This window comes from Solanum dulcamara, chromosome 7 (genome assembly GCF_947179165.1).
Source record: "Solanum dulcamara chromosome 7, daSolDulc1.2, whole genome shotgun sequence".
In the NCBI taxonomy this organism is placed as follows: Eukaryota; Viridiplantae; Streptophyta; class Magnoliopsida; order Solanales; family Solanaceae; genus Solanum; species Solanum dulcamara.
The window spans coordinates 16,075,039-16,101,339 of NC_077243.1; the positions used below are offsets into that span (position 1 = coordinate 16,075,039).

The window sequence follows — 26,301 nt, forward strand, 5'->3', positions numbered from 1 at the left end:
AGTGAATTAGGTGTTACTTTCAAATATTTTAATGGTCCTGATGCAATTTATTCCAGGTAAAGAAAAAGAAATAGACAAGTACTTAATGGACATTCCTCCCCACCCCCTAAGCGGATCCAAAATTTTCACTTCCGCCAGGATTTGTACTCAAAAGATCGATTTTTTGGACTGATTGCTTTTTTTGGGACTAAATCCATTATTTCAGCACTTTTTTTCAAATAATAATAATATATATTTAATAGTGAAGAATTGGGCCGGGTAACAAGGGGTTGTTTCCAAAATTAAATGCAAAGAAATAATAGAAGATAAAAATATAATACTGAATCCCATAATACTTATATAGTGAGATTTAAATCCTGAACGTAAAGGTTCATTTGAAAGACACTATTCCCTGAGGTATGTGCTACACTTTATTTCTTATTTAAGAGATTCAAAGTTAATATAAATACATAAAATACAAATAATTTATCTTATAGATATAGTGTACTTTTTTCCGAAGAGTTTGGGGTGAACTCCTCCCGCCCCTTAGATCCGCGCCTGCGCACACGTACCAAAATATTCCTTTTAAGATAATGTAATCAAATCTTCACCTAATAGGAGAAATATAAATTTTGCTCACTTGGCAAAATACAATTGGCAATCATTCGTAGTTGCCATGTCAGACATGTCTTGGTGGCCAAGTTCTGTTGCTTTTACCTGCCTTTTTTTAACAGTCATTGTTGGCCAAGTTAAAAGGGTAAAAAATTACTCCTCTTTTTTTTTTTTTTAAGAACATCAGGATAATCTGCGATTGTTATAATCTCTATTTCGGATGAGCACTCAATGCACATTAGGTAATAACCTTCACCTTCCATTTTAATTATAATTCTAATTTTTTCATGCAACTAAAAATAATATAAACAAACTGATTTTTCTATTAAATATTGTGCATACTTCTTTAATGTTAAGCGTAAAATTGGAAAAAAATTATAACTTTAATCTTGAATTCTTAAAATGATTAATTAATTTGAATTAGATTTTTTGAGCTAAAACGACAAGTTATAAAACAAAGGGAATACAATTTAAAAATGATTCCCACTTAGGGTGGAAAAAAATGAAATTATCATCTCTCACTCGAGGTAAAAAGAAAAAAAAAAGACCTGAATCCCTTGTCCCTTATTCATATGTATTTTTGTTTCTTTTCAACTTTTTTGTAATGACCTGTAGTAACTTTTGGTTAAGTACTTATCCACATTAATTAAGTATATAGAATTATTTAGTTATAATTAAATAGTAACAATTATAGATATTATGCATTCATCTATTTGGTATATTAATAAATGTAAAAGAAGCTTAGTTTTTGTTTTCATTCTCTCTCTTCTAATTAAGCTTTTTGAGCTGTATCTAATTCTTAGTAACGAGTTCATAAGCAATTCAATAAAAGATTAAGAAAAAAAAACACAATACTTAAATGTGTTCTTTAACTTGGACGTAACTAATATCTATATTTTTCAACTTTGAGTATACATAGGCCTCACACTTACACTCTGTTTGGATGGTTGTTACGTATTGTTTCATAATGTATCATACTGGATTGTTTAATGAATACTACGTTTGAATATATTGTATCGTTCGAAGAACTATTATGAAAAGGTAGGATAAATGATAAAATAAGATTTTCAAATAATAAGTAAAGATAAATTGAGAAGAAAATATTAAGGTAACGATGTATAACAATCATCCAAATGAGGTGTTAAGCTTGTATAAAGTTTGACCAATCATTCTACGTAGCGATGTATATGTATTATATCATGTAGGAAACATGTGTTTATTTATTTAATTTTATACATATTTAAATGTTTACTAATGTACATTCAAAATTAGAGTAAATAAATATTTATCGAGATTAAGTTAAATAATAAAAGATGATAATACCCGTATTAAAGTTCTAGAATATTCAACCAAGTGTAAAAACAAAGCCCGTTTCTTACGGTGAAAAGTGTAAAATTTCCATTTTCTATATATGCATGGAGGGCATCATAAATATCATTACTCCTTTAAGCTAAAATCCGCTCTACTGAGCAAAAAAAAAGGAGAAAAATTATAGTTGGAGAAAGGATCGAAGGAAACTTGATGAGGGCAAAATTCACAATGGATATTAGATAATCTGCGAAGAGATTCAAGGTTTGCTTTGATTTCTGTTCTCTTTCTGGTAAGAAATTCACATTTTGCGCTATTTTTTAGGACATAGTTAAGTGTATCTTTGTTTGTTGTTTAATCCCCAAAATCCCCTTTTTGCTCTTTGCTGGAAAAATTGTTAGATTTGGTGAGCTGATGGTTACTGAATCGGATCTCAATTGAACTTTAGTTCGTATGCAGGGTTACTCCGATGTGTCTATTCAGGGCATATTTGTTTGAAATCTGTAGTTGCTGCTGTTAATTTTAGTAGCAATTTTGAATTGTAAGTTTATGTTTAATTGTGATTTTGTTGAGTAATTATCAACATGATTGTTTGGGATAATTAATCCTGTGTTTAATCTGATGAGCAAAATTTGATCAAAATGTAGCCAATGTATAGTAATAAGGAGTAATGGAAGGCAAATAGTAGCCAAGGGAGATTCATGAAAAGAAGCATAAGCCAATAAAATTCCAGAATTGGAACTGAGATCTGCCTGCTTTTGTTGACAACTCTATACAAACAGTTAATTTGGTTAGAGAGAGATGCTTCTCAATGTTAAAGTTGAAATAGCAGCAATGCGGTTGACGAACTGATAGAAACTTCATGATTCTACTGCATTTACTAGTCCTTTCAGTATTTGAACTTCAAAGTCTAGACCTAAAACCAAAACCCTAAACTCTATTTCATAAATTAAAAAGAAGAGGAAAAAGTAAATCTTTCTCATGGATCCTAACGAGTTTCTAATAAACGCAACTCGTAGCTGGGGAACTGAATATTGCATAATAAACACATCCTTATCAGCAGTGGCGTACGTAGGATTTTTCGTAAATGTTGTCGAAATAAACACTAACATAAATATTCATTCTCAATAATAAACATAACATAAATGTTAATCATTATGCTACTAATTGACGGAAGTAAATGTTTCAAGAAATTTCACAGTCGTTATTGATATTCTATTCCCTCCGTTCACTTTTACTTGTCCACTGTATAAGCATATCAAGAGAAACACATTTTTTTTCTTCATGTTTTACCCGTAGCATTAATTAACATAATTTCCCAAATCATTTCTTAAGACCTAAGATTAAACATCAATTAATATGGGTATTGTGGTAAACTACTCATACTAATCAATGTTTCTTAAGGGGCGCAAAGTCCAAACTGGACAAGTATGTTGTTACCCTATTCATACACTATCACTCCAAAAGGAAAATTTTAACAAAAGATTAGTTTCAAAGAGCCTATTTTATCCGTAAAGCTTTCATTATTTGCTTTCCAAATCGCTTCGAATTTCTTAGCCTTATCTGACCTCTTTCTATGCTTTTATTGAGTCGAGAGTCTTTTGAAAACTTTGGGGAATGTGTGTCCACCCCTGCTTATCAGAAAACAACATTTTTGTTAGCTTCTTAACATTTTTGGATTAAAGAGTTTTCGCTTTCATGTTCCCATAGTGTATCTTTGTTTCTTGCTTTAACCCCAGAAACCCCTTTTCTCTTTGGTCCTCTTTGCTGGAACTAGGGGTGGAAAAAATGGCCCGAGCCCATCTAACCCGCCCAATAACTTACGGTTTTGGGCAATGATGCAATTTTCTGATGGGCTGATTTGGGCATAGCCCATTTCAACCCATGAAAGTGCCCAAATCCAACCCATGAAGGTACCTATTTTACGTGAATGTTTGTTTTTCCCTCTTTTGTATTTTGTCATTTAAGAGGAAATTGAGATTATCTTATCTTCAGTTATTACTTAATGCTACTTATTATAGTGACTTTATGCTTCTTCATTTTTCCTTTTGAAGATTCCTGGACAACTTTAAGCCTAGATTTCAATTCTTTTAGTGACTTAATATGATTGGTTATTTTTTCTCTCTAAATTTTTGAAGTAATGATACTATAATTGTTCAAATTTAATTCTAAAATTAACAGAAGACTTATTAATTTAACAATGACACAGAAATTATCTGTCAAAATTTTCCAAGATATTGAATTTCATGTAGGTAATAATTTTTTCCAAGGTATTGGTTTTTTCCTTTGAGTGTAAGTATGCATTATTATGTGTTGTGATTATATGGTTATACGTAAATACTGGCTTACGTGTAATAATTGTTCCATGTAAAGTATTTTCTTTATACAAGTAGCTTTATGTTCAAATATTTAAATGAGAAGATTTAATTAATAGGATTTGTTGAGAAAGTTTGTTGATGTCTATATTGGTATATCTAGTAAATTTATTTTTGCTACCAAATATAATATTTGAGTTATATTTAGTAATCTTTGGGCGAGGTTGGGCAATGACCCATCTAGTGATATACTCCATTTTGACCAGACCAAATACAACCTAAACCGCTCATTGCCACCCCCAGTTGGAACAATAGTTGGTGTTATCTTGGTGAGGTTTCTGAAATTGCTTTTAAGAGTTTGTGAGCTGATGGTGACTGAATTCAGTCTCAATCAAACCTTAGTTATTTTGCTGGTTAGCTACTTGCACTTGGGGGTTTGCTAAAAATTTACCTCTAGTTCCATGTCTCTGCTCTGCTGTGCCTAATTCTTGGCTATTCATGGCGTATTTGTCTGAAATCTATAGTTGCTGCTATTAATTTTAGAAACAATTCTTGTACCAAAGTTTTGGTTTTTCAAAATGATGTATATTTGTCATTTTGTTGACTGATTATCAACATTTTTGTTTGGAATAATTAATCCCGTGCTTAATGAGTAAAATTTGATTTGTGGCAACATATTAACTAGTTCTCCCGAATATAAAGAAATGTAGAAAATGTCAAGTAACAAAGAGTAATGGAAGCTAAAAAAAAGCCAAGGGGATTCATGAAAAGAACCATAGGCCAATAAAATCAGTATCTTGACATCCACCCGTAATTGGAATGGAGAGCTTTTAGATCTGCTTTTGTTGACTGCAAAATGAACTCTATACCAACAGTTTATTTGTTAGAGAATGACATTTCTCAATACATAAGTTGAACTTGCAGCAATCTGATAGATAAACAGATAGAAACCTAATGAGTTTACCAGACCAACTAGACCTTCTTTCACCATTTTAATGTTCAAGTCTAGGCCTAAAACCAAAAACCCTAAATTCTATATAACAAATTTTGGAAAAAAGGAAGAAGAAAAGGAAATCCTTCTCATTGATCCAAATGAGTTTCTTATAAACGCAACTCATAACTAGGAAACTGACAACCGTAGAATTAACGCATCCTTATCTGAAAAAAAGGCACCTTTTGAATTGCACCTCTCTGCCTCACTTTTAAAAGCCTTGCGTCAAATTGGACACCAAAACAAAACAAAAGACTGCAAACTTTCTCCCCTCATTCTGCATTGTTTTCAAAACAAAATAAGCGGCTTGTGATTTACTCCGCTATTTGAGTTTGTTGAAATTTTGCAATTGTCATTGTCACTATTGCAAAATAGTTTATCCGTCCTATTGTGGAAGGAATTAATTCAAGTACCTTGGTAACAGGGAAGGAATTAAATTCCATAAAGATGCACAAGAAAATTATGTGCTCGAAATATTTTTCTTTTCTTCAACTTTTTTGATTTATAGTTGTGAACACGGTTTGATAACAAGCTTAACATATTTAATTTTTTTTTCTGTGTTCCATCTTATATTCGGTCGGTGGGAGACTAAATCCTAGTGATTCTTACTACCGTTTTTGGAGAATAAAATCTTTGAATAAATAGTTGATGTTATCATGGTGTTGTTTGTGAAAACGCTAATAGATGGTGAGCTGAGGTCTGACTTGGTTCTGAATTAGACCTTAGTTCTAGTGCTGGTTTGCTGTTGACACTACAGATTTTGCTGCAGTATCTTAAATTCCACGTTTCTCCTTTTGTTCTTCTGAATTCCTGGCCATTGAGGGCATCTTTGTTTCAATCTCTAACTGCAGTGTTAGTTTTAGCCGCAACTTGTGAGGTTCTGAGGTATTAGCATTTTAAACTATATTTATTTGTGGCTTCCGTAATTGTTGACGGGTTAATCAAGTATGATGCGTCCCAATTATTTATCACATACCAACTCTGATGAGTAAATTTGATTTGCAGGGAAAGAAGTCCTTACCTTTAGGGAACAATGTCTATTGCTACGGTTGCGCTTAGTCCAGTGTATGAAGATAATTTGAATTTAGCAAGCTGTTTGGCAGGACAATATGGTTCCAGGTCGAATGATTCGATCTTGATTTTTTTGACCGTGGGTGGGTCTGTAATTCCCTTGCGTGTTAAGGAGTCCGACTCGATTGCTTCTGTGAAATTTAAAATCCAGACATTCAAAGGTTTCTTTGTGAAGAAGCAGAAGCTTGTCTTTGATGGAAAGGAGTTGGCTCGGAACAATTCCTGTGTGCGGGACTATGGGGTCGCTGATGGTAACATTTTGCATTTGGTTCTTCGGCTATCTGATTTACAAGCAATTACTGTTAGGACAGTGTGTGGTCAGGAGTTTGAGTTCCATGTCGATAGAAAAAGAAATGTTGGTTATGTGAAACAGCAGATTGCAAAGAAGGAGAAAGGTTTTCATGATCTTAGTAAACAGGAACTAATACTTGATGGTGAGGAACTAGAAGATAAGAGGCTGATAAATGATATTTGTAAAAGCAATGATGCAGTGATTCACTTGTTGGTGCGTAAATCAGCTAAAGTACAGGCTGAAGCCGTGCAAAAAGATTTTGAAGTTTCAGTTGTAGCATCAGCATCAAATGAGAAAGGGTCTGATGCAGAGAAACTCCAAGAGAGGCTTCAGGCTGTTGCACTCAATACTGTGCCAAGAAGTTTTAATTTGGAACCATTGATTGTCAATCCTAAGATCACACTATCACCAGTGGTTAAGAAGCTGATTGGTAGCACTTTCGATGGGATAGCCAGGGGTCACCAACCCATTAGGTCTTCTAAGGGATCAGGGGGTGCTTATTTCATGCTTGATTCATGTGCTCAGAATTATGTCTCTGTTTTTAAACCAACAGACGAGGAGCCTATGGCTGTGAATAATCCCCAGGGGCTGCCCTTGTCTGTAGATGGTGAGGGGTTGAAGAAGGGTACACGTGTAGGAGAGGGGGCATTTAGGGAGGTTGCTGCATATATTTTGGATCATCCCAAGTCGGGACCTCGCTCAGCTTGTAGCGATGAGAAGGGATTTGCTGGGGTTCCTCCCACAGTTATGGTCAAGTGTCTCCATACCGGTTTCAACTATGCTGAAGGCTGTGAATATTCATCAAAGAGTCTTAAGATTGGGTCACTGCAGATGTTCATGAAGAACTGTGGAAGTTGTGAAGATATTGGTCCTCGTGCTTTTCCTGTTGATGATGTACACAGGATTTCGGTGCTGGACATAAGGTTGGCTAATGCAGATAGGCATGCTGGAAACATTTTGGTTCAGAAAGATGACAAGGATGGTCAGCTTGTGCTTATTCCAATTGATCATGGCTACTGCTTACCTGAAAATGTAAGTGTCTTAACTCAGCATCCTATATTTACCAAATAGAAGCACGTAGTAATGTGTGAAACTTCTTTTTACCGAAATCTGGTAAGTTGGAATATATTTTAGTTGTAACTTGTAAGTGTCCCAGCTTGTAAACTAACTTCTCATCTGATTCCCTTTACTGGGTCTATTTCAGGCCTTTTTATCACTTCTGTGGTGATGTTTATATTTTCTCTGATAGGTTTTACCAAAAATGTGTTGTATGAGGAGTATGATATAGGCTAAGATGGTATTCCCTGCTATTCATCGTCTTGCTCGTTCACTGTAGATATGGTGCACTAGGTGTTGATTCAGTCTTTCATCCTATGCTTCTTGTGTTATCTTCCAGTTTGTGGAATGTGATTGCATTAATCAAGACAACTTCCGTGTGCCCTGATTTTTCTTTTCCGTTAGTGTCTCCGTTCTCATTTTTTACCCCTTCCCATCCTCCAATTTTCCCTTTTCTTATGCAGTTTGAAGATTGTACATTTGATTGGCTCTACTGGCCCCAAGCACAACAACCTTACTCTGCTGAGACAATTGCATACATAAATTTTCTTGATACCGAGAAAGACATTGAACTTCTGAAGTCTCATGGTTGGACCATGTCCCTTGCGTGTGCACGTGTACTTCGTATCTCTACTATGCTTCTGAAGAAAGGTGCAGAGAGAGGTCTCACGCCTTTTGCGATTGGAAGAATCATGTGCAGGGAAACACTAAAAAAGGAATCCATCATTGAGGAGATTGTTGAAGAAGCTGAAGAGGGTGTGCTCCCAGGAACCAGTGAGGCAGCATTCTTGCAGTCTGTATCGTTCATCATAGATCGACGTCTTGATGACCTGATTAAGTAAAATGTGAATGAAAGATGTAAATTTTGTGCATATGTTAATAATTACTTGGTTGAAACTTAAATCTGGGAAGGTGGGAGGTGAATCATTATTATGGTCCATGTATCTCGACGGACGTAGTTAAATTTGATGGTGGATGTCAATGTGGTGTTCGTAGGGCCTCTAACTTGAAATGTTTAGGTTTTTGCTATTGTGGAAATATGATTGTTGGACTCATGACTATCCGCATAGGGAATTGAACTTGCAGTCCCCTCCACCACTCATGATATGATGAATTAATTTTGACATCATGGGTTGGAAGATATTGCAACGCATCTATGCATTTATTTCAGAGACTACAACTGTCATTTTACCAATTTCTTCGTAGGTAGGAATAAGATATGTGTACATTCTACTCTCTTCCGACTCTATTTGTGGGATTACATTGGTATGTTGTTGTTGGCATGAATTCGACGGATATCAAATCATCCACTTCCGATCCTTCGTTGTAAGTTACCAAACGTATCAATCTCCCCAACTCTACCTTTATTATATGCCTTGGGACCCTTGACATTCTTAGATGTTTACTTTAAATTTCAGAAAAGTCAGAGAGCACTAACACCGTAAGTTGGTTTTGTTCTGTCAGCATCATATTCCTATCTATGTACCATTTCAAGGGAAACTAAAGGATTTGATCAAGTTCTATAATAGGAGACCCTTTTTACTAAGCTTCTAGCTAGCTTTACTTACTTCAGCACAAGTCCAAGTGCATATGATTTTTCTGGTTTTCCACCCATTTCCAGTGCTTGCTTTGGCCTTTGGGGGCTGATTATCGGATCTGCCGAAAGGGGTAAAGCACTCAGTACCAAAGACAATTCATACGCGGGACTCTATGCATTTTATTGAAAGTTCATAGTTAACTCTACGCATTTTTACACATCCACAAAAGTCACCATCAATTTTGAAACTCAATCAATAGAATTTAATGTAAAACTGGCACCTTTTCAATTGAACCAATAACTTTTTACTAGTATGTAATATGTTCTAATTTACAACAAAAAGGAAACTACAACATTTGTCATTTAATGGAGAGGCATCTCTCTCTTTAGTCAGTTCACCAATAAAGCAAATTGCAACTTAACAGCTTATAATTTATTGCACTTTGAAAATTAAATAATAATGGGACATACTTATTTATATACCAACTGCAAAAACCATAAATCTCCATTCTGGAGTAGTTGTTTGATATTTATATATTTTATACCTTCCTTTTAAGTATTCAGCCCTGCCAAGAAAGACACCCCAGTTGAAGGCAACCAAGACGATCCATAAATAAACTTTGAGACGGTGAACTTGCTGGCCTCCTCGACAGACTTGATCACCCTATACCCTGGCCAAGTAACGCGTTGCCTCAAAGCTGCCCCTGGCCCAAAGTTCATGTATTCACCATAATACAATGTGTCCAGCGCGAAATTACCATTCCACTCAAGCCAACCACGCGGGTGTATATGATCACCCATGTTCGATAACATGTAAACTGTTCGTGAGTACATCTTCCATGGTCGGCCTAGATATGTAGGGAAGCTTCCTTTGGACGCCTCGAGGTCAGATGTTGCCACGATTTTGCAAGCATGGATTGAAATGCCAGTGTTTTGATTAGGGTCTTTCCTGTTTTGGGCAGTGATGGTATTCTTTTGATTAGGCATGGGCTTTCGAGCATAAATGTTGCAGTTTTGGATGACAACTGCTGCATTGCCGAAAATGAAATCCACTGTCCCATATATATCACATTCGCGATAGAATTGGCGCTGTGAATGCACGTAAAGAGTGTCTTGGTATCCAATAATATTGCAGCGAAAAACCACAGCATGATCACCTCCGATACGTAGGGCTACTGCTTGATGATTGTTCGGTCCAGCATAGTTTTCAAATGTCATATCCTTTGCAATAAAACCAGCTCCAGTTGCAGCTGCATTGTTCATTAATAAATTAAATAAATTTTACTGAAATAGTAGCATTTTTGTATGTATAGTAATTAACTCACTATAACATAACACTGTATTTATTTCATTCACAATAATCAAGGGCGTGCTATATCACTGAGCTAATATCCTATTTTGCGAGCCTCTCACGAGGGGCCCGCTATACCAAAAACGAGGTTTTTCTCCCCCCAAACATATATAACATCTCTATGGTAGATATTAGAGGTGTACAAAATAATCAAGTTAAACACAAAGGTAGAGAAATCAAAGGACATGGGCAATGAGTCATGACTCGATCTATGATCCTACTACAATAGCGATATTCCCTCTTTATATTGTGACCACCAAATTAGTTAGGTCATATCGCTATCCTTGATAGATTTTGCATGTAATAAATGAGATGGGATTGGACATGTAAAATTTCCAGCCCCTAAATACTTTTTGGGTGAGGTGGGCCACTTTAAAGGACGGAAGAAGTGCAGAGGGCTAAGCTAGGAGACTTAATTAACTGGGATTTAGTTATACTCCTAACTTATAACAATTCAACGCCATCAAATGCACGGGCATTTTCTACCACATGCTCTGCATCCACTATTGCCCGTGCCTAACGTTTCCAAAATTTTAATTTCACGCAACGCCAAAAATAAAAATAGGTCTACTACATGATCAACCTCTTAATTGAAAAAACATGTGTAAATTATTTTTTAAAAAATAAGATATTTAATTGAAATATGACTTAATTTAAATATCTAAATAAAATATTCCAACAAATTTAACGTGTTTGACTATGTATTAAACATAAAGATAAAATACACTCTTTGGTCCATTTTAATTGCCTTGCTTACTAAAAGCAACTATTCCAAAATTACTTTCTGATAAAGAAAAAATTCAAACTATTTTCTTCATCCATTTTTACTTATCCATAATATTAAAAAAAATGTCTGATTTTATTTGAAAATCAAGATATAATTTATTATTTTACTTTTATTATGAAGTACTATTCATTTCTCTATCAATGAAATGACTTATAATAATTAAGAGTGATATGACAAAATTATCATTTTAAAATTATTTTTAAGAAGTGTGTCAAGTCAAACATGACCAAATAAACATAAACTAAAGAAGTAATTACTATTCCTATTATTTCAGAAAATTAAGACATAATTAATTATTAATTTCCTTTTTTACGCAATTAATATTAAGAAAAATTAATATGACAAAAAGAAAATAATAATAATAATAATAATACATTACAATTTAAATAAATAGCTGTAATATGTTTTTATAAAAAAAAAAAAGGCGTACATAAAAAAAAAAATATTACAAATAAAATAAACGAAATATCGAGGAGTGAGAATTTTACCAAAGGAGGCAGTATGGAATGTTGTTATATGCTGGGATATACTTTTTCCTCCCGTAATCACCGTCTTCCCCTTCCCGTCTCCTATGAACATCACGTTCATTTTTTTCCTCCCTACTTTCAAATTATTTTCTTCATACCTGTCATTTATTTATTATTATAATATAATAAATAAAATAACTCTAAAAAAGTAATTATAGTATAATATTACAATAATATATTTAATATAATCTTATTAGGTAACAAAAAAAATAAACTCGAGTCAAGTGCACCCATAAATGAAGATGTAATTATAGTACAATAAAATGATTAAAACAAGGGAAATTGGTTAATGATTACGACAAAGAATTGAAGAAAAGGTTTACTATGCCACGTAAGTGATTTTTATTTTTTATTCTTAAAAATATAATTGAAAAGGGGAATTAGATACGTTACCAAAAAGTGAATCAAAAAGTTTTTCACTTTTCCAACTACTTGTTACCTTCCTGCTTTGACGTAAATTATGGTTCGGCGACTACTCTTTTCCGGCACCTTCTTTATCGCCTCCGCTATCGTCTTCACCGTTCCGGTACCGTCCTTCGCCACAATTATATCAGCTTGAATTGCTGACACTGATTTGTTTAGCAATTTTCTGTCTCTCCGAGACATCCATTTTGGAAATTCGTCATGATATTTTTCAAATTCCATCAATCTACGCCGACGATTTTGAATCGGAATCCCGGAGAAATCATCGTCGCCATTCGCGGCAGCGTAAATAGCGAGAGCATTACTCACTAATTCAGACAAGTCCTTGAGGTTCGCCAACATCTGATCCTTCACATTCCCGGTGACGTCGACGAAGCCGTCGGTACATGTGTCCTGGTTCGTGAGAGCTGCGCTGAGCCACGTCATCACGTCCTGTGTAGATCCCGTCGGAGTATCTCCATCGCCGGAGAAAACAGATGTTAAAGAGTCTGAGAGAAGATCGACTGATTCTTCCAACAATTCAAGGCAAGAGTCGTACGCCGATCTTATTTGAGGGTTCATTTGAAGGTTATTGATATCGGAAGCTATGTAAAGTGCTTTACCAAATCGCTGAAGAGTTAAATTGACGGAAATGTGAACGAGGTCACTGTCAGAAGCAGAGCTAGCTCCAGGATAATTAATCAACGAATTGAGACAGAGAGATGGATACAGAGTACGACTACAGGTACGCGCCATAGCTTGACTTGGTTTATCGATTCGATTTCCGGCCTTGTGCTTAACAGCTACCAAAACCGCAACGGAAATTGCAGAAGCAATTAGAAGTACAGTGGCCAAAATTACTAGGATTTTAATCTTAGAGCTCCGGGGATTGGGATTGGGAATTGGAATTATTACCCTGCCGGAGGTTTCTCCGGGGTCCGATTTTCCTAGACGGCCATAGCCCATTTTATGAATTGAATGAAAATGAGAAAAATGAAAGTTAGTGAGTGGAAGAGTGTGGGGAAGAAAAGGAGGAATTTGTGAGTATATATTGGGCGGTGAGTATGGAAATTAAGAAGAAATTATTCTTTAGTGGTTGGTGTGAAGTCGATGTCTTAAGGGAGAAGAGAAAATTAGCTGGCTTCGACTTATAGTGTAGTGTATGACTGTAGTGATTACTTAGTTAAAGGAGCATAGTTCCCATGAGCAGAAGAATTTATAACGAGATTTCTTCATTCTTAATCAAAACTTTTCATTTTTATACATTTGAAAATAGAAATACGTAAGTAGCTTTCAGCACTTGTTTTCTTTATCCATTCATACATTACATTAGTGCTAAGAATGACGAATAGCAAGTTGTAGTAGTACTTTATTGCTTTTTCTTAGGAAGAATATTTCTAGTGGAGTTTAGTTACTTCATTAGAAATAATCCATTGGTTAACTAATCTATAATTCCTTACTACTCCCTCCTCCTCTTTTTATATATTTGAGTTGCAAAGACGGATATAAGGGGTCGAGACAGTGTTCAAGTAAATATTTTGATAAAAAATTACATGGTATATATAAGGTAATTTTAAACTATTTTTTATGTATATATAAAAATTTTGAATTCTCTGAATATATGATTAGGTATTGATTCAGTAGTTTAGAAGGTTTAATATTTATTTTGAGGTTTCAAGTTTAAATGACGGATGAAAGATCACATTGATTGATTTAGAAAGTATAATTATTGGTAATGAACTTTTAGTCATTAGTTTATGACTTTTGAGGATGAAGTGGGACCAAACACAGTTAAGATTGTATTACTTTTTGTATGTACATACTATAATTATGTAATCCCCATGCCTACTTAATCTCAACTATCAAGAATGATTTTTTTTTTCAAAAAGGCATTTAAAAGAATTCTCTTAACTATAAAAAAAAAACAAAAAAACACTGGACTAGAAAGTAAGAACAACAAGAAATAATTTATTTTGGGATCTACATAACTGATGCCAGTTGTTTAACAAAAAAAATGAATTTAAAGTTTCTAAATACATAAGTACAATGAGTATCAAAATAGAATGTACTTTGGAAAAGTACGGTGAAGTAACTGATTGAATTCCTCCAACATTGGCCAGTTCAGAATTCAAGCCTACAAGGAGTGTCAATTCTCTCTTTTTTTTTCTCTTCTTGAACATTGGAGTCCGACTAAATTCAGATTCGCGTAAAAAAAATTCACATTGGGAGGTGAACCGTTCTTTAACAAAGACGAATCCGCATCCAAAAAAACTCGAACCAAGGCATTCACTTATATATAGTACTCGATATTTCCCATTTAATATGACATAATAATTGTTTGACTGAGCCAAAAAATGAAAAAAATTGTTTACCTGCCGTTTCCATAATGTCTTTAAGTTTTCGTAATTATATAAAATATTAGCTTAGTGCTATTTCCGATGTATTAAAAAGCATACTCCTACAATACTTTTATTGTAGTACATTTTATATTTAAAAGAAATTATAAATAAATATTTGAATCGTACTAAAACTGACTCTGACATTCGTGATTCGTTTTGGAAAGGAGGAGAATACTTTTGAATGGAATTTTTTTTGACCTGTTCTATGGAGTGATGAAAACCAACTCAAGCTGACTATTGATAGGACAAATTAGTCATTAACCAATTAAGATATTTTGTTATAAAATTTGTTAGAGTTAGTTAGTCAGTTACTTTGAATTAGTTAAACAGCTCACTATATAATGTGCTTAGTTGTATCTCAAGAGGGGAATGGAATAGGAGTGTTCATTCCCAGATTTTCTTCTTCTTCTTTTCTCTCTATTCTTCAGTCATAAAGGTTGATCCTCAGAGTTATAATAGATCTTTCATGGCTTCTAACATGGTATCAGAGTCTTCACAGTTGATCTAAAGTGCGAGTCATCCTCAGAACCAGCTAATCTCAGAAGATCTCAAGTCTTTGGGGATCTACAACAGTAATGGAAAACGAAGATGAACAAACCAGTGCCAATGGAGACAATGTCCATCCAATACCAATGGTTCAAGTAGTGCCTCTGCTAGACCACAATCATCCTCTCTTTTTTAGAGCCAATAGACACTCCAGGTAGTTCTCTCATCTCACTTCAATCAACGAGATCTGACAACTATGCACTATGGAGTCGATTTATGAGAATTGGATTGCTAGGCAAGAGTAAGCTAGGATTTGTGGATGGTAGGTATCCTAAGTCTCAATTTCCACCAATGTACCATGATCAGTGGGAGAAAGTGAATGCAATAGTACTCTCATAGATCATGAATTCAGTAAGACCAGGACTGTTAAGCAGTGTTGTGTGTGCATCAAATGCTAGCAAGGTGTGAGAGGACCTAAAGGAACGATTCAATAAGGTAAATGGATCGAGAGTGTTGTTTCTTTAGAGAGAGATTCACACTCTCACACAAGAAAAAGTGACAGTAGCAGACTATTTCTCTAAGCTGCGAGATCTCTAGGATGAGTTTGATGCTATCATGCCTTGTCCAGGGTGCTCATGTTTAGAATCTCAAAGCTACCTTCAACACTTTGAATATCAGAGGTTGCTTTAGTTCGTTATGGGATTGAATGGGTCCTATTCTCAATCTTGAACTCAGATCATGATGATGAGTATCACTCCAAGTCTCAACAAAGCATACTCAATGCTGGTAGATCAGGAGAGTCAGAGAACTCTAGCAAACTTCACACAAACAGTTCAAATCAGTAACAATGGAGATGGAGTTGTATTGTTAAGCAATGGTAGGTTCTCTCATAAGGATCTAGTGGAAGCTCCAAAGGCAAGAAGCCTCAAGTGATCTGTGAAGTCTGTGGTTATAAAGGTCATACAAGAGACAACTGCTACAGAATTGTTGGCTATTCTCCAGACTGGAAGAGAAAAAGAAGGTTGTGATATCACAACACCAATCTAATCTTGGAGGTAAGACAAATTTCTATGGAAATCATGCTGATGTGTTCACCAAAGGAGCAGGAATAAGTGGGCCTACCTTTGGTCATTTGCCACAACATATAGGCCATCAAATGCCAATGCAGCAATTTGTATCACAATGATACACTCCATCATATGAATCTCATATGCCCATGCAACATCTAAGAATCTTTCCTCAAATGCAGCAAGTTGGACTTCAGCAAAGCAACAGAGATTCACTAACCAATCAAGTCAGACCTTACTTCACTTCTGAGCAATACCAACGGGTGGTTGATATAGTGAACAAAGGACCTCCTGATGGCTCTTCTTCTAGCACTGTTGCAGCAGGTATCCTGATCTCTCTACTAACCAATTACATTAATACCAATTGGATAACAGACACAAGTGCCTCCAATTACATGACATAAAGCTTGAAAATGCTGAAAGACTGTCAAGCTATTCCTTACAAGGACAGGAACACAATGTAATTTCCAATAGGGAATGTAGTCTTAGTATCTCACATAGGAAATTCTAGTGTGTTTAATAATTAGAACATCAACAATGTGTTATTCATACCTGATTTTAAATACAACCTCCTATTAGTTTTCCAACTAACTAAGGAGTTATAGTGTTCAATAATATTTTTCTCAATTTTTATATTTTTCAGGATCTCTACATTAGACAGGTGAAGGGGACCGGAAGGGAACAACAAGGCCTCTATATGTTGAAGGGCAGCTCAATGTTTCAATCTCAGTCTTGCTTCTCCTTTTAACATCAGCCTAATAACACAACTAGCCAACTCACTGGTTCAAATTACATGTGGCACCTAAGACTAGGACATGCTCCGACTGAAGTACTAAGCAAACATAATGATCTTACTTAGCTCATATTATGTCTCCTCACTGCACTGTTTGTCCTTTAGCCAAAATGCGTAAACTTCCCTTTTCTATTAATACTACTAGATCCCATTCAACATCTGAGTTGTTACATTGTGATGTGTGGGGTCCATATAAAGTGCCCACTTATGATGATAAGAGATATTTTGTAACTCTAGTAGATGATTACTCCAGGTTTACTTGGATATTTCTGACCTACTCTAAGTTTGAACTATTGTAGTATTGAGAAATTTTATCAATAAAGTGTAGAATATGTTCTTTTCATCTGTCAAAACTCTTAGAACTGATAATGGCTGTGAGTTTCTCAGTAATGAAGTTCAGGGTCTTCTCATTGAATTTGGTATTCATCACCAAACCATTTGTGTATATACACCCTAGTAGAATAGAGTAGCTGACAGGAGACACAAAATAATTCTTGGAATGGCCAGGTCACTAAGGCTTCAGTCAGCAATACCCTTAAAGTTTTGGGGTGAATGTGTAAGCACTACAGTCTATTTGTTTAATAGACTTCGAGGGTCATTCAGCACAAAACTCCATATGAGTTATTGTACTTACACTCTCCTAATTTTTGAGCCATCTTAGAGTATTTGGATGTATGTGTTATGCATCTAGTCCCAAGGTATTTGACAAATTTGCCTCTATAGCAATACCTACAGTTCTTATGGGATGCTCACCATCACAAAAAAGATACAAGCTCTTTGATCTATCTCATAAATCATTCTTTGTGAGCAAAAATATGGTGTTTAAGAAGGACATATTTCCATTCAAACACATGTAAGGTTCCATGTCTCCAATTTTTCCAGTCCTAGACTTGTTATCTTCTGATGTCCACATTGGCAACTCAGATTCACCTATCTCAGAGGTGTATCCACCTATCTCAATGGTCTCAGATACAACTACTCCCAAACTTTCTATGCCTCATCTCTCTGATTTATCACCATTAATGCCTGATGCAAGAAGGTTTACTAGACAAAACAGGCCTCCTTCTTGGTTGCAACATTATATCACCATCACTTAAGGGACATCCAACTATGCCTATCTTATATCTGGCTTTGTCACTCATGATAATGGCAACCCTTCCTACAAGAATGCTTTATCAACCTACTTTTCTCATTATGAACCTCAGACCTTCAGGGAGGCTTCTCTTGATCCTAGATGGGTTGAGGCCATGCAGCTGCAGATTGCTTCTCTTGAGGACAATCATACTTGGAGTGTTGTAGACTTGCCTCCAAATAAGTCTCCTATAGGTTGTAAATGGATCTTCAAAGTCAAGTACAAAGCCTCAGGTGAGGTGGGAAGATTTAAGGCTAGACTAGTAACTAAGAGGTTCAGCCAGAAGGAGGGGGTAGATTACACAAAAACATTCTCTCTTGTGTCCAAGATAGTCGCTGTGAGGTCAATCATTACTCTTGCAGCCTCCAAGGATTGGTTCCTCTAACCGATGGATGTCCATAATGCCTTCCTGAATGGAGATCTTCTAGACGGGGTGTACATGAAACTTCCTGATGGGTTTGCTAGACAGGGGGACTCTAACAAGGTCTACAAACTCCAGTTCAATAAGCTCCCAGATAGTGGAATAGGAAGCTAACTGAAGCCTTGGAAGACATGAGCTTTAAACAAAGTCACTTTGACTACTCACTATTCACCAAGCATGATGGGAGTGATATCACAATTATACTAGTGTATGTTGATGATCTCATAGTTACAGGAAGCAACCACAAGCTGATCAGTCAAACAAGAGCTGAATTGCAAACCAAGTTCAAGATAAAGGATCTTGGTGAGCTGAAGTTCTTCCTAGGCATAGAAGTTGCCTGGTCAAAGAAAGGAATTGTAATGTCTCAAAGAAAGTATGCCTTGGAGCTCATTGAAGAATCGGGACTTAGTGGATCTTATTGAAGCTCATTATAAGTTGCAGGACTTAGTAGAGGCTGTTATACCTGACTATGACCAGACTAGACCTAGCATTCACAGTACAAGTGTTGAGTCAGTTCATGCATAGTCCAAAAGTCTCACACATAGAGGCAGCCTTGAGAGTTGTGAAATATGTCAAAGGATTACCTGGACTTGGACTTTTTATGCCTGCAAAATCTACAAATACCCTAACTGCCTATTGTGAATCAGACTGGAAAGCATGCTTACAAACTAGGAGGTCAGTGACTGGCTATCTGGTGAAGTTTGGGGAAGCCTTGATCTCATGGAAGTCCAAAAAATAAGAGACAGTGTCTAGAAGTTTAGCAAAAGCTGAGTTTAGAAGCATAGCATCAACATCTGCTGAAATCACCTTTTTGACTGGTTTATTCAAGGAACTAGGGTTAAAGTACAAACTCCTGTTCAAATAATGTGTGATAGCAAGGCAATAATACAAATTGCTGCAAATTCTATCTTTCATGAAAGGACTAAATACATAGACATAGATTGTCATTTTGTAAGTAGAAGAATTCTACAAAGAGTGATCAGAACTAATCATATATCTACCAAAGATCAACTAGCTGACATTCTAACCAAAAGTTTGGGAAAGGCACACCATGAATATTTGTTAGAACAACTTGGTGTAAAAGACCTGGTTAGACCATCAGCTTGAAGAGGGGTGTTGAGTAGTGAAAACCAACTCAAACTTACTATTGATAGGGCAAATTAGCCATTAACCAATTAAGATATTTTGTTATAAAGTTTGTTAGAGTTTGTTAGTTAGTTACTGTGAATTAGTTAGATATCTCACTATATAATGTACTCAGTTGTATCTCAAGAGTTGTATCTCAAGAGTTGTATCTCAAGAGGGGTAATGGAATAAGTGTGTTCATTCCCAGATTTTCTTCTTCTTCTTTTCTCTATATTCTTCAATCATAAAAGTTGATCCTCAGAGTTAGAACAGATCTTTCATGGCTGCTAACATGTTCCAGCTTGTAGCTTAATAGTCGTTTGATGTGAGATACAATGTATAATAATTTAGGATAACATACATGATTATTTTATTTTACGTTTGGTTAGAGGTATTAGATAATCCTTCAATTATTTATCCCACCATTTATACTGGCGGGATAATTTATACCAAAATAATTTAATGTTTCTTTCATATTTGTAAGGATAAAAACAAAACTAGTGGACTACTAATTAATTATATTTTAAAATTTTAAAATAATAATAATAATAAGACCGGGTGAAGTACTAGTTGGTATTCCGAGTTGTTAGATTCCTTTTTTCAGCCTCTATGTTTTGAGATTCCGATACCGTTGATATTTCTATGTGCTATATATGTCTCTTGTAAAGTACTACTATAAAAGTAGTTACATAAATAAACATATATCTTAGTATTGTATGATTGACTAAATATTCAACTTTTTTCATACAACAACCAGCTAAAACAAAATAATCCCAAACACATTCTGTATGGTCTTCTTAATTATTTTTATTTTAAAGGGCTAATTCTTTGTCAACTAATAGAAAAGAATTTTGTATGATATTGACTAATTTTGACTTTCTAAGTATCCTTTTTGCAATGTAAATACTACAATTTATTTTAGAGACAAAAACACTTGTTTATTTGGACTATGTAATTTTCTTCTGCCACTTAAAACTGTTTGTTTTGTTTTTCCTTCATGAGCTTTATAAATGCTTCTTTTCATGGTTGAAGGGGAAGTGGGTAAGGTAGGAAGGATTTAGTTTAGTATACTCAGTGGGCATGAGATTCTTTATAATCTTTTGATCCCAAACTTTAAGCATATGATTTCTCATACTTTACCCAATCTCTTGCATAATTTAGATGTTGTTACGTCGATAGCTAGGTGGCTTTTTGATGGTAACTTCTCATTGACAGAGTCGGAATTTTTATTAAACCGGCTCAAAGTATGAAAAAGTAATAAACACATTAAGAAGTCAAATAGATTCAACATCTAGTATATATACATAGAAAAATAATTAACAATGTATCTTTCATTCTGATAAACCTCTCGGCGCTACTTGACTTCGCCCCTGCTCTTTGTGGCAATTGTGTGTACCCATGACTAGTCGACTATGGAGGTGTGGTGAAATGAATAAGATAGAGATTTTGGTTTTGAATCTTTGAATGAAAATATTCTTAATAAAGATTGCTACTTTAATAAATTTTATACGATGCAAATTTAAATTAATCGAACATAAATATAATCATGCGGACACCAAAAACAAGACGATAATATATATATATATATATGCACGCGCGTGCATATCGATGCTTTCTTAATTCAAGATTCGAATCCTCTCTTAATACAGAAGGAATTCATCCCAAAACTGACTATTTTAAAGTTGTCAAAAGTTCATTTCTCCCTTTTGATAGAAAGAAAGAACCCACTAATTACTGAAGTGCTTTTCTTAGAGCAAAATTAAACCAAGATAGGGAAAAAGATGCAAAAGTGGAAAAAGGTTCAACAGGTCGGTGGCAGCTAGTTTATGCCCATTAAAGATTTAGAATATTTTATTGAAATGTAATTAACAAAAAATATTTTTGAAGTTAAAAAATCGGAATTCTCTTAAAATAACTATATTTAACTCGTCTTTTCGTTGGATAATCGAGTTACTTGTGCACAAAAATGATTGAGGCAAGGGTCAATGCATCATCATTTTTTATTTTTTTTTCATTCGATATTTGATATTCGTATTAAAATTTAATTAATTTAAATTCATACCTTATATGACCCATTTGAAGGAAACACTTCCTATAAAGGATAAAATTATATTTTGAATTTAAATTTTGGAGAAAATAGCCAAAAGCCCCTCCAAATTATAGCCAAATTTTCAACTACACATTTATACTTCACGAGAGTCCTATTACCTCCTGAACTTTGTAAAAGTATAATATATACCCACTAAAAAACTCACACCCAGATTTGTATTAAAAATTTATCTGCACGTGCCCTCCCACATAATATTATATTATTTTTATTAAAAAATTATTATTTATTGTCTTTATTCTATTTTTCCTTTTATATATCCCTTTCTCGTTTTCTCTTTCTTTTTTTATCTTTTTTTCCTTTTCTTTCACAATTTTTTTTCTCCATTGATATGAAACCAAGGAGCACATTACCTTCTTCTCATCACTCCTTCTTCTTCTTGTTTTCTTCTATTTTTTCTATTTATTTACTTTTATATAATTTTAGTGAAGTTTCATCCGACGGGTAATGATAATATTGCTAAATCGAATTTGAGGCTGCCCAAAATAAATTTGTGATTTGCAGTATAAAAATTATTTTTGCTACTTTTAATCTCGTTATCATGGTCATCGTCAACAAAATGTGTTTTTTTAGAACGCAACTAATTTGTCGGTCTCAATTTTAAACATTTCTTAATCTACTACTACTCAAAATTCAATAACAACATATAATGATAGTCGGGAAATTTTTAGATCTGGAAAAAGAAGGTGGAGGTTCCGACCTAGTAACAACAAAAATGGTAGTGTGAAAATGAAAAATAAATTTATTTTGAAACAAGAAAGGAAGGAGATAACAGTAGTGATAACTGAACGGTGAAGTGAGTTGATCATATTTTCCGGCAACTTAAATCCGGCGAAGTGTTGAAAAGAAAAGAAAGAAGAGAAAGACAATAAAAAAGAAAAGATAAATAAAAGTAAAAGGTAACATAATCTTTAAAAAAATCAGAAACTTAATATGAAAAGGGAAAATACTTGTAAAGTTAAAGTTTAATAAAATAAAATTGTCTCTCACTCTCTTTGAGAAAGTGAATACACTCTCTTTGCCACCTCAGCATCTAGGGTGAAATTAATTTCATTTTAAAATAGTCTAAGGGGGTAATAGGACCCCCGTAAAGTATAGGTGTGTAATTGAGAATTCGACAATAGGTTGGGGGTGCATTTGACTATTTTCTCTTAATGCTACAACCGGTAACCAATTTTTTTCTAAATATTTTCTTTTTTCAAAATTCAAACACTTATTCTTTTTATTTTTCTCATTAATCTCTCTCACTTGAAAACCCCCGTATTCATAGCTCCTCAATTTATTTATTTTTAAACTTTTTCGAACCCATACGTCCACGATCCCTTCCCTTTCTATAGATTCTTCATTGTGTTGTATTTATCAGGAACTTCTTTTGAAAGAATGATTTATATTTATTTTTTTCAATTATTGAAAGTAATGTTTATTTACACAAGAATCTTCTCATAGCAATTTTCAGTGTCCATTACGATTGCAACACAATAAAGTGAAAAACTGTGAGATCTAAATAAAAAAAAACGAAATTATCCCACCAGGAAGATAGAATAAAATGAAGTCTTTTTAAAAAAAATCCAGTAATCAAAATAAAATTAATCAGAGATTATATTGTAATAACCAATAATGATGACGATATCACAAAAAATTATCTCACACTTTTAAGGATACACACCAAAGAAGAACTCTGGGTCAGAGTGTTAATTAGGAATATTATGGCTACTAACAGTTTGATTCATACGGAACTACAACAATTCATAATGAACATAAAAAAAATTCAAAAAATTAGATATTTGAGACAATAAAAAATTATTCCTTTTAAGATTCATAATATTTGAGGGTTGAAGAATTACTTTAGTGATTGATTTACCATGATGTTTAGAATAAATAAAAATAATTTAATAAATAACATTCTGTAGTGAAAAAAAATTGGTGTTGAAAAATTACTTCGCTGAAAACCATGAAAAACATAAAATGTAGTAAATGATGTTGAAAAAGAAAGAATTTTAATTTTATGATTAGGATTCAATTTTTCTTTAATATGTTTTAATCATAAATTATAATTATATAAAAAATAAAATTACTTGATGATATAAAAAGTTCAGTACACTGACAACATATAAAAATTAAACTCTTATATTTTTACCAAAATTCAAAATCGAAACCTGTCAAATTCTCAGTTGCACCACATTCCTTTGTAGTATGTTGTATTTCCCTGTTCTAGTAAAACGTGAATTTTCAGATATTATTTTTGTTAACGTGTCAAAGTATATTCCATGTCCAGCCAAACATTATTTTATAACAAATTAATAAAGGGACAAGACCAGTACAGCTGATCTGAGGCTTAGCTAAGATAGCGTAATATTAATAACACAAATAATTAATGTACCTGAAAATATTGAGTGTAAGTTACAATCAAAATAGGGCAAGTCACACAATTGTATGTAGTGGTGGGACACTATAGGGAAGCCAATCCCATGAATGGTTGGTTAGTTACTTATCAATATTTCATCAAATTCATTAGTCACTTTCGAGTTATTTGATTATTTAATGTGTGGTATTTAATTTATATTCAACAGATAATGATTTTAAGTCCATGTTTAAGTTAGTTTATCAACGAAAAAAGTGTTGTTTGGTGGAGTCTAATTTTTGTTTCACCAACCTTGCCGACTTATAGAATTAGAAGATCTTTTTTTTTTTCTCCATGATACCTTGATAGTCAAATAACTATCATTCCATATATTTTACCAGAGTTAAAAGTTACTCCTTTTGTTTCGAGTTATGTGATTTGATTCAGATTACGAGAGTTAAATTAATTGATGATAATGTGAATTCATTTTTTAAAAAATAATAAAATTGACATATTTAAAAATTACATAAAAAGTACTATAAATTACAATAGTTAACAATTTATAATATTTTGAAAACATCTGAGAAATTTATGATCAAAGAAAATTTATTTTAATCATTTAAATAATAAGTAACAATCAAATTGAAACGAAGGAGTCGGAGTAAAGTTTTAGGATGAGGGATGATACTAAGCTGGATTTTTCACCAGCTTAGTTGAATAGTTGTAGTTGTTGTCGATATATTCAGTATATAATAAATACATTACAAATATATAATTAATGTGTACACAAATTATATAGTGATTATACGCTTATACTAGCAAAAAATTATAAAAATAGATATTAATGTTAACTTTTATTATGGACTTTGTTCGATAATTCAATTGTTGAATCAATTGGGACATGCAATAATATTTAGCAGAAAAAAGAACTATTTTTAAAAATATATCATTCAAGAAAACTGTCTCGTTTATATTGAAGTGCCTTACAAAATAAAAATTCATTTTAAAATCTTTTTTTTTTTAACATACCTAACTTTTTCACAAAATTCCTGTGTTAATGAGTTCACTCTCTTATTCCCCCTCCTTCCTATTGGTTGGTTATGTGAATTTTTTACTCATTAATCATTACAGTATTAAATTGTCTATTAAGTAAGTTAAAAACCCAGCCAAATGCACTCCTAGTTTTATACTTTTAATTTTAACACTGTCGAATTCTCATTTTAATTTAATTTAATTAAATTTAATATTCCCTTTGAAATATACAATTAAGGGAAATTCCCATTAATTTATATTATAAATTTCATTTTTACACCTATTGCTAATTGACTTGCCTATCTCTTTAGCTTTGCCTTTGCCATACGATAAAAAGCACATTATGCTAGATTGGATATATTCTTATTCTCTTGGTTGATCAAAATGGAATAATCACTTTTTAGTCTTTCTATTGCTTACGTACTATAGTATATAAAATATATATACATAATAAGTGTATGTCAAAAAAAATTTGATGAAGGGATCTGCCAAATTGTGAATAATATAATAAAGCTTTACTTTGATTTTTATTTCTCTTTTGTTTGTGGATAATATGATAATGTTGCAAGTTGCAACATTGGATAAGTTAAAGAATAAAAACTTATGGAAGCTATAATTTCCACCTACGTGGAAAAAGATAATATTTTAATTTTTTTTTTTTGCCAAAGGTCTTTAATTTAATTTCAAAAAAGGAGCATACATATATATTCTAATGTCTAATAATTAAGGCTAGCTGTTGTATATTATAATATGGTACCATGGATAAAGCTATTCATCTTGGCCTCGATTTTAAACTTTGTACATGAATTTTCCTTTTGGTAGGGAATTCTACCTCTGAAGAGAGGTCCTATATGGTGAGCAAATCAAATTAATTAGATTATGATGAGTGATGTGAGTTCCAAACGTTGAATGAATAACAAAAACGCTTGTTTGTATATTGCAATTATTTGAAATTGACAGTTGTCTAGAAAAGTGGATGAGCTGTCCATTTCTTTATTTGAAGTAATTATTTTTCTAAATATGTTCATGTTTAAATTGATTGGGAATGATTTATGTTGATTTTAGAGTACTGGTCTTCTAACCTTAAATTTAGAAATAGTTATTTGGATACAAGAATTAGGAAACTATATCTTCAGTTTAATTAGTACTTTCTTTGTCTCAAAATATTGA

At 33.5% G+C, this 26,301-nt stretch overlaps 3 protein-coding genes and 1 long non-coding RNA gene across 5 annotated transcripts; 3 read left to right on the forward strand and 1 right to left on the reverse strand.

Annotated features, from left to right (window-relative positions):
* The first annotated feature begins 1,959 nt into the window (after positions 1–1,959).
* Positions 1,960–8,794, forward strand: LOC129894287 (phosphatidylinositol 4-kinase gamma 3). Of its 2 annotated transcripts, none has more exons than XM_055969900.1 (3): positions 1,960–2,191; positions 6,211–7,600; positions 8,089–8,794. In XM_055969900.1, the coding sequence occupies exons 2-3, from the start codon at positions 6,239–6,241 to the stop codon at positions 8,464–8,466; spliced, it is 1,740 nt and encodes a 579-aa protein (XP_055825875.1). In that variant the 5' UTR covers positions 1,960–2,191; positions 6,211–6,238; the 3' UTR covers positions 8,467–8,794. The 2 variants fall into 2 exon arrangements, with proteins under 2 accessions (XP_055825875.1, XP_055825876.1); XM_055969901.1 differs by having other exon boundaries at positions 1,960–2,163.
* Positions 8,795–9,450: 656 nt separating this feature from the next.
* Positions 9,451–13,430, reverse strand: LOC129894147 (probable pectinesterase/pectinesterase inhibitor 61). The gene is made up of 3 exons (XM_055969688.1): positions 12,266–13,430; positions 11,788–11,924; positions 9,451–10,411 (listed from the first exon to the last, which is right to left on the reverse strand). The coding sequence occupies exons 1-3, from the start codon at positions 13,192–13,194 to the stop codon at positions 9,714–9,716; spliced, it is 1,764 nt and encodes a 587-aa protein (XP_055825663.1). The 5' UTR covers positions 13,195–13,430; the 3' UTR covers positions 9,451–9,713.
* Positions 12,891–17,627, forward strand: LOC129894148 (uncharacterized). Its single transcript, XR_008767631.1, has 3 exons — positions 12,891–12,973; positions 15,849–16,504; positions 16,824–17,627. It is a non-coding gene; the product is annotated as an uncharacterized LOC129894148 (long non-coding RNA).
* Positions 17,628–17,836: 209 nt separating this feature from the next.
* On the forward strand, positions 17,837–18,490 carry LOC129894551 (uncharacterized mitochondrial protein AtMg00820-like). The gene is made up of 2 exons (XM_055970252.1): positions 17,837–18,012; positions 18,187–18,490. The coding sequence occupies exons 1-2, from the start codon at positions 17,837–17,839 to the stop codon at positions 18,488–18,490; spliced, it is 480 nt and encodes a 159-aa protein (XP_055826227.1).
* Positions 18,491–26,301: the final 7,811 nt, after the last annotated feature.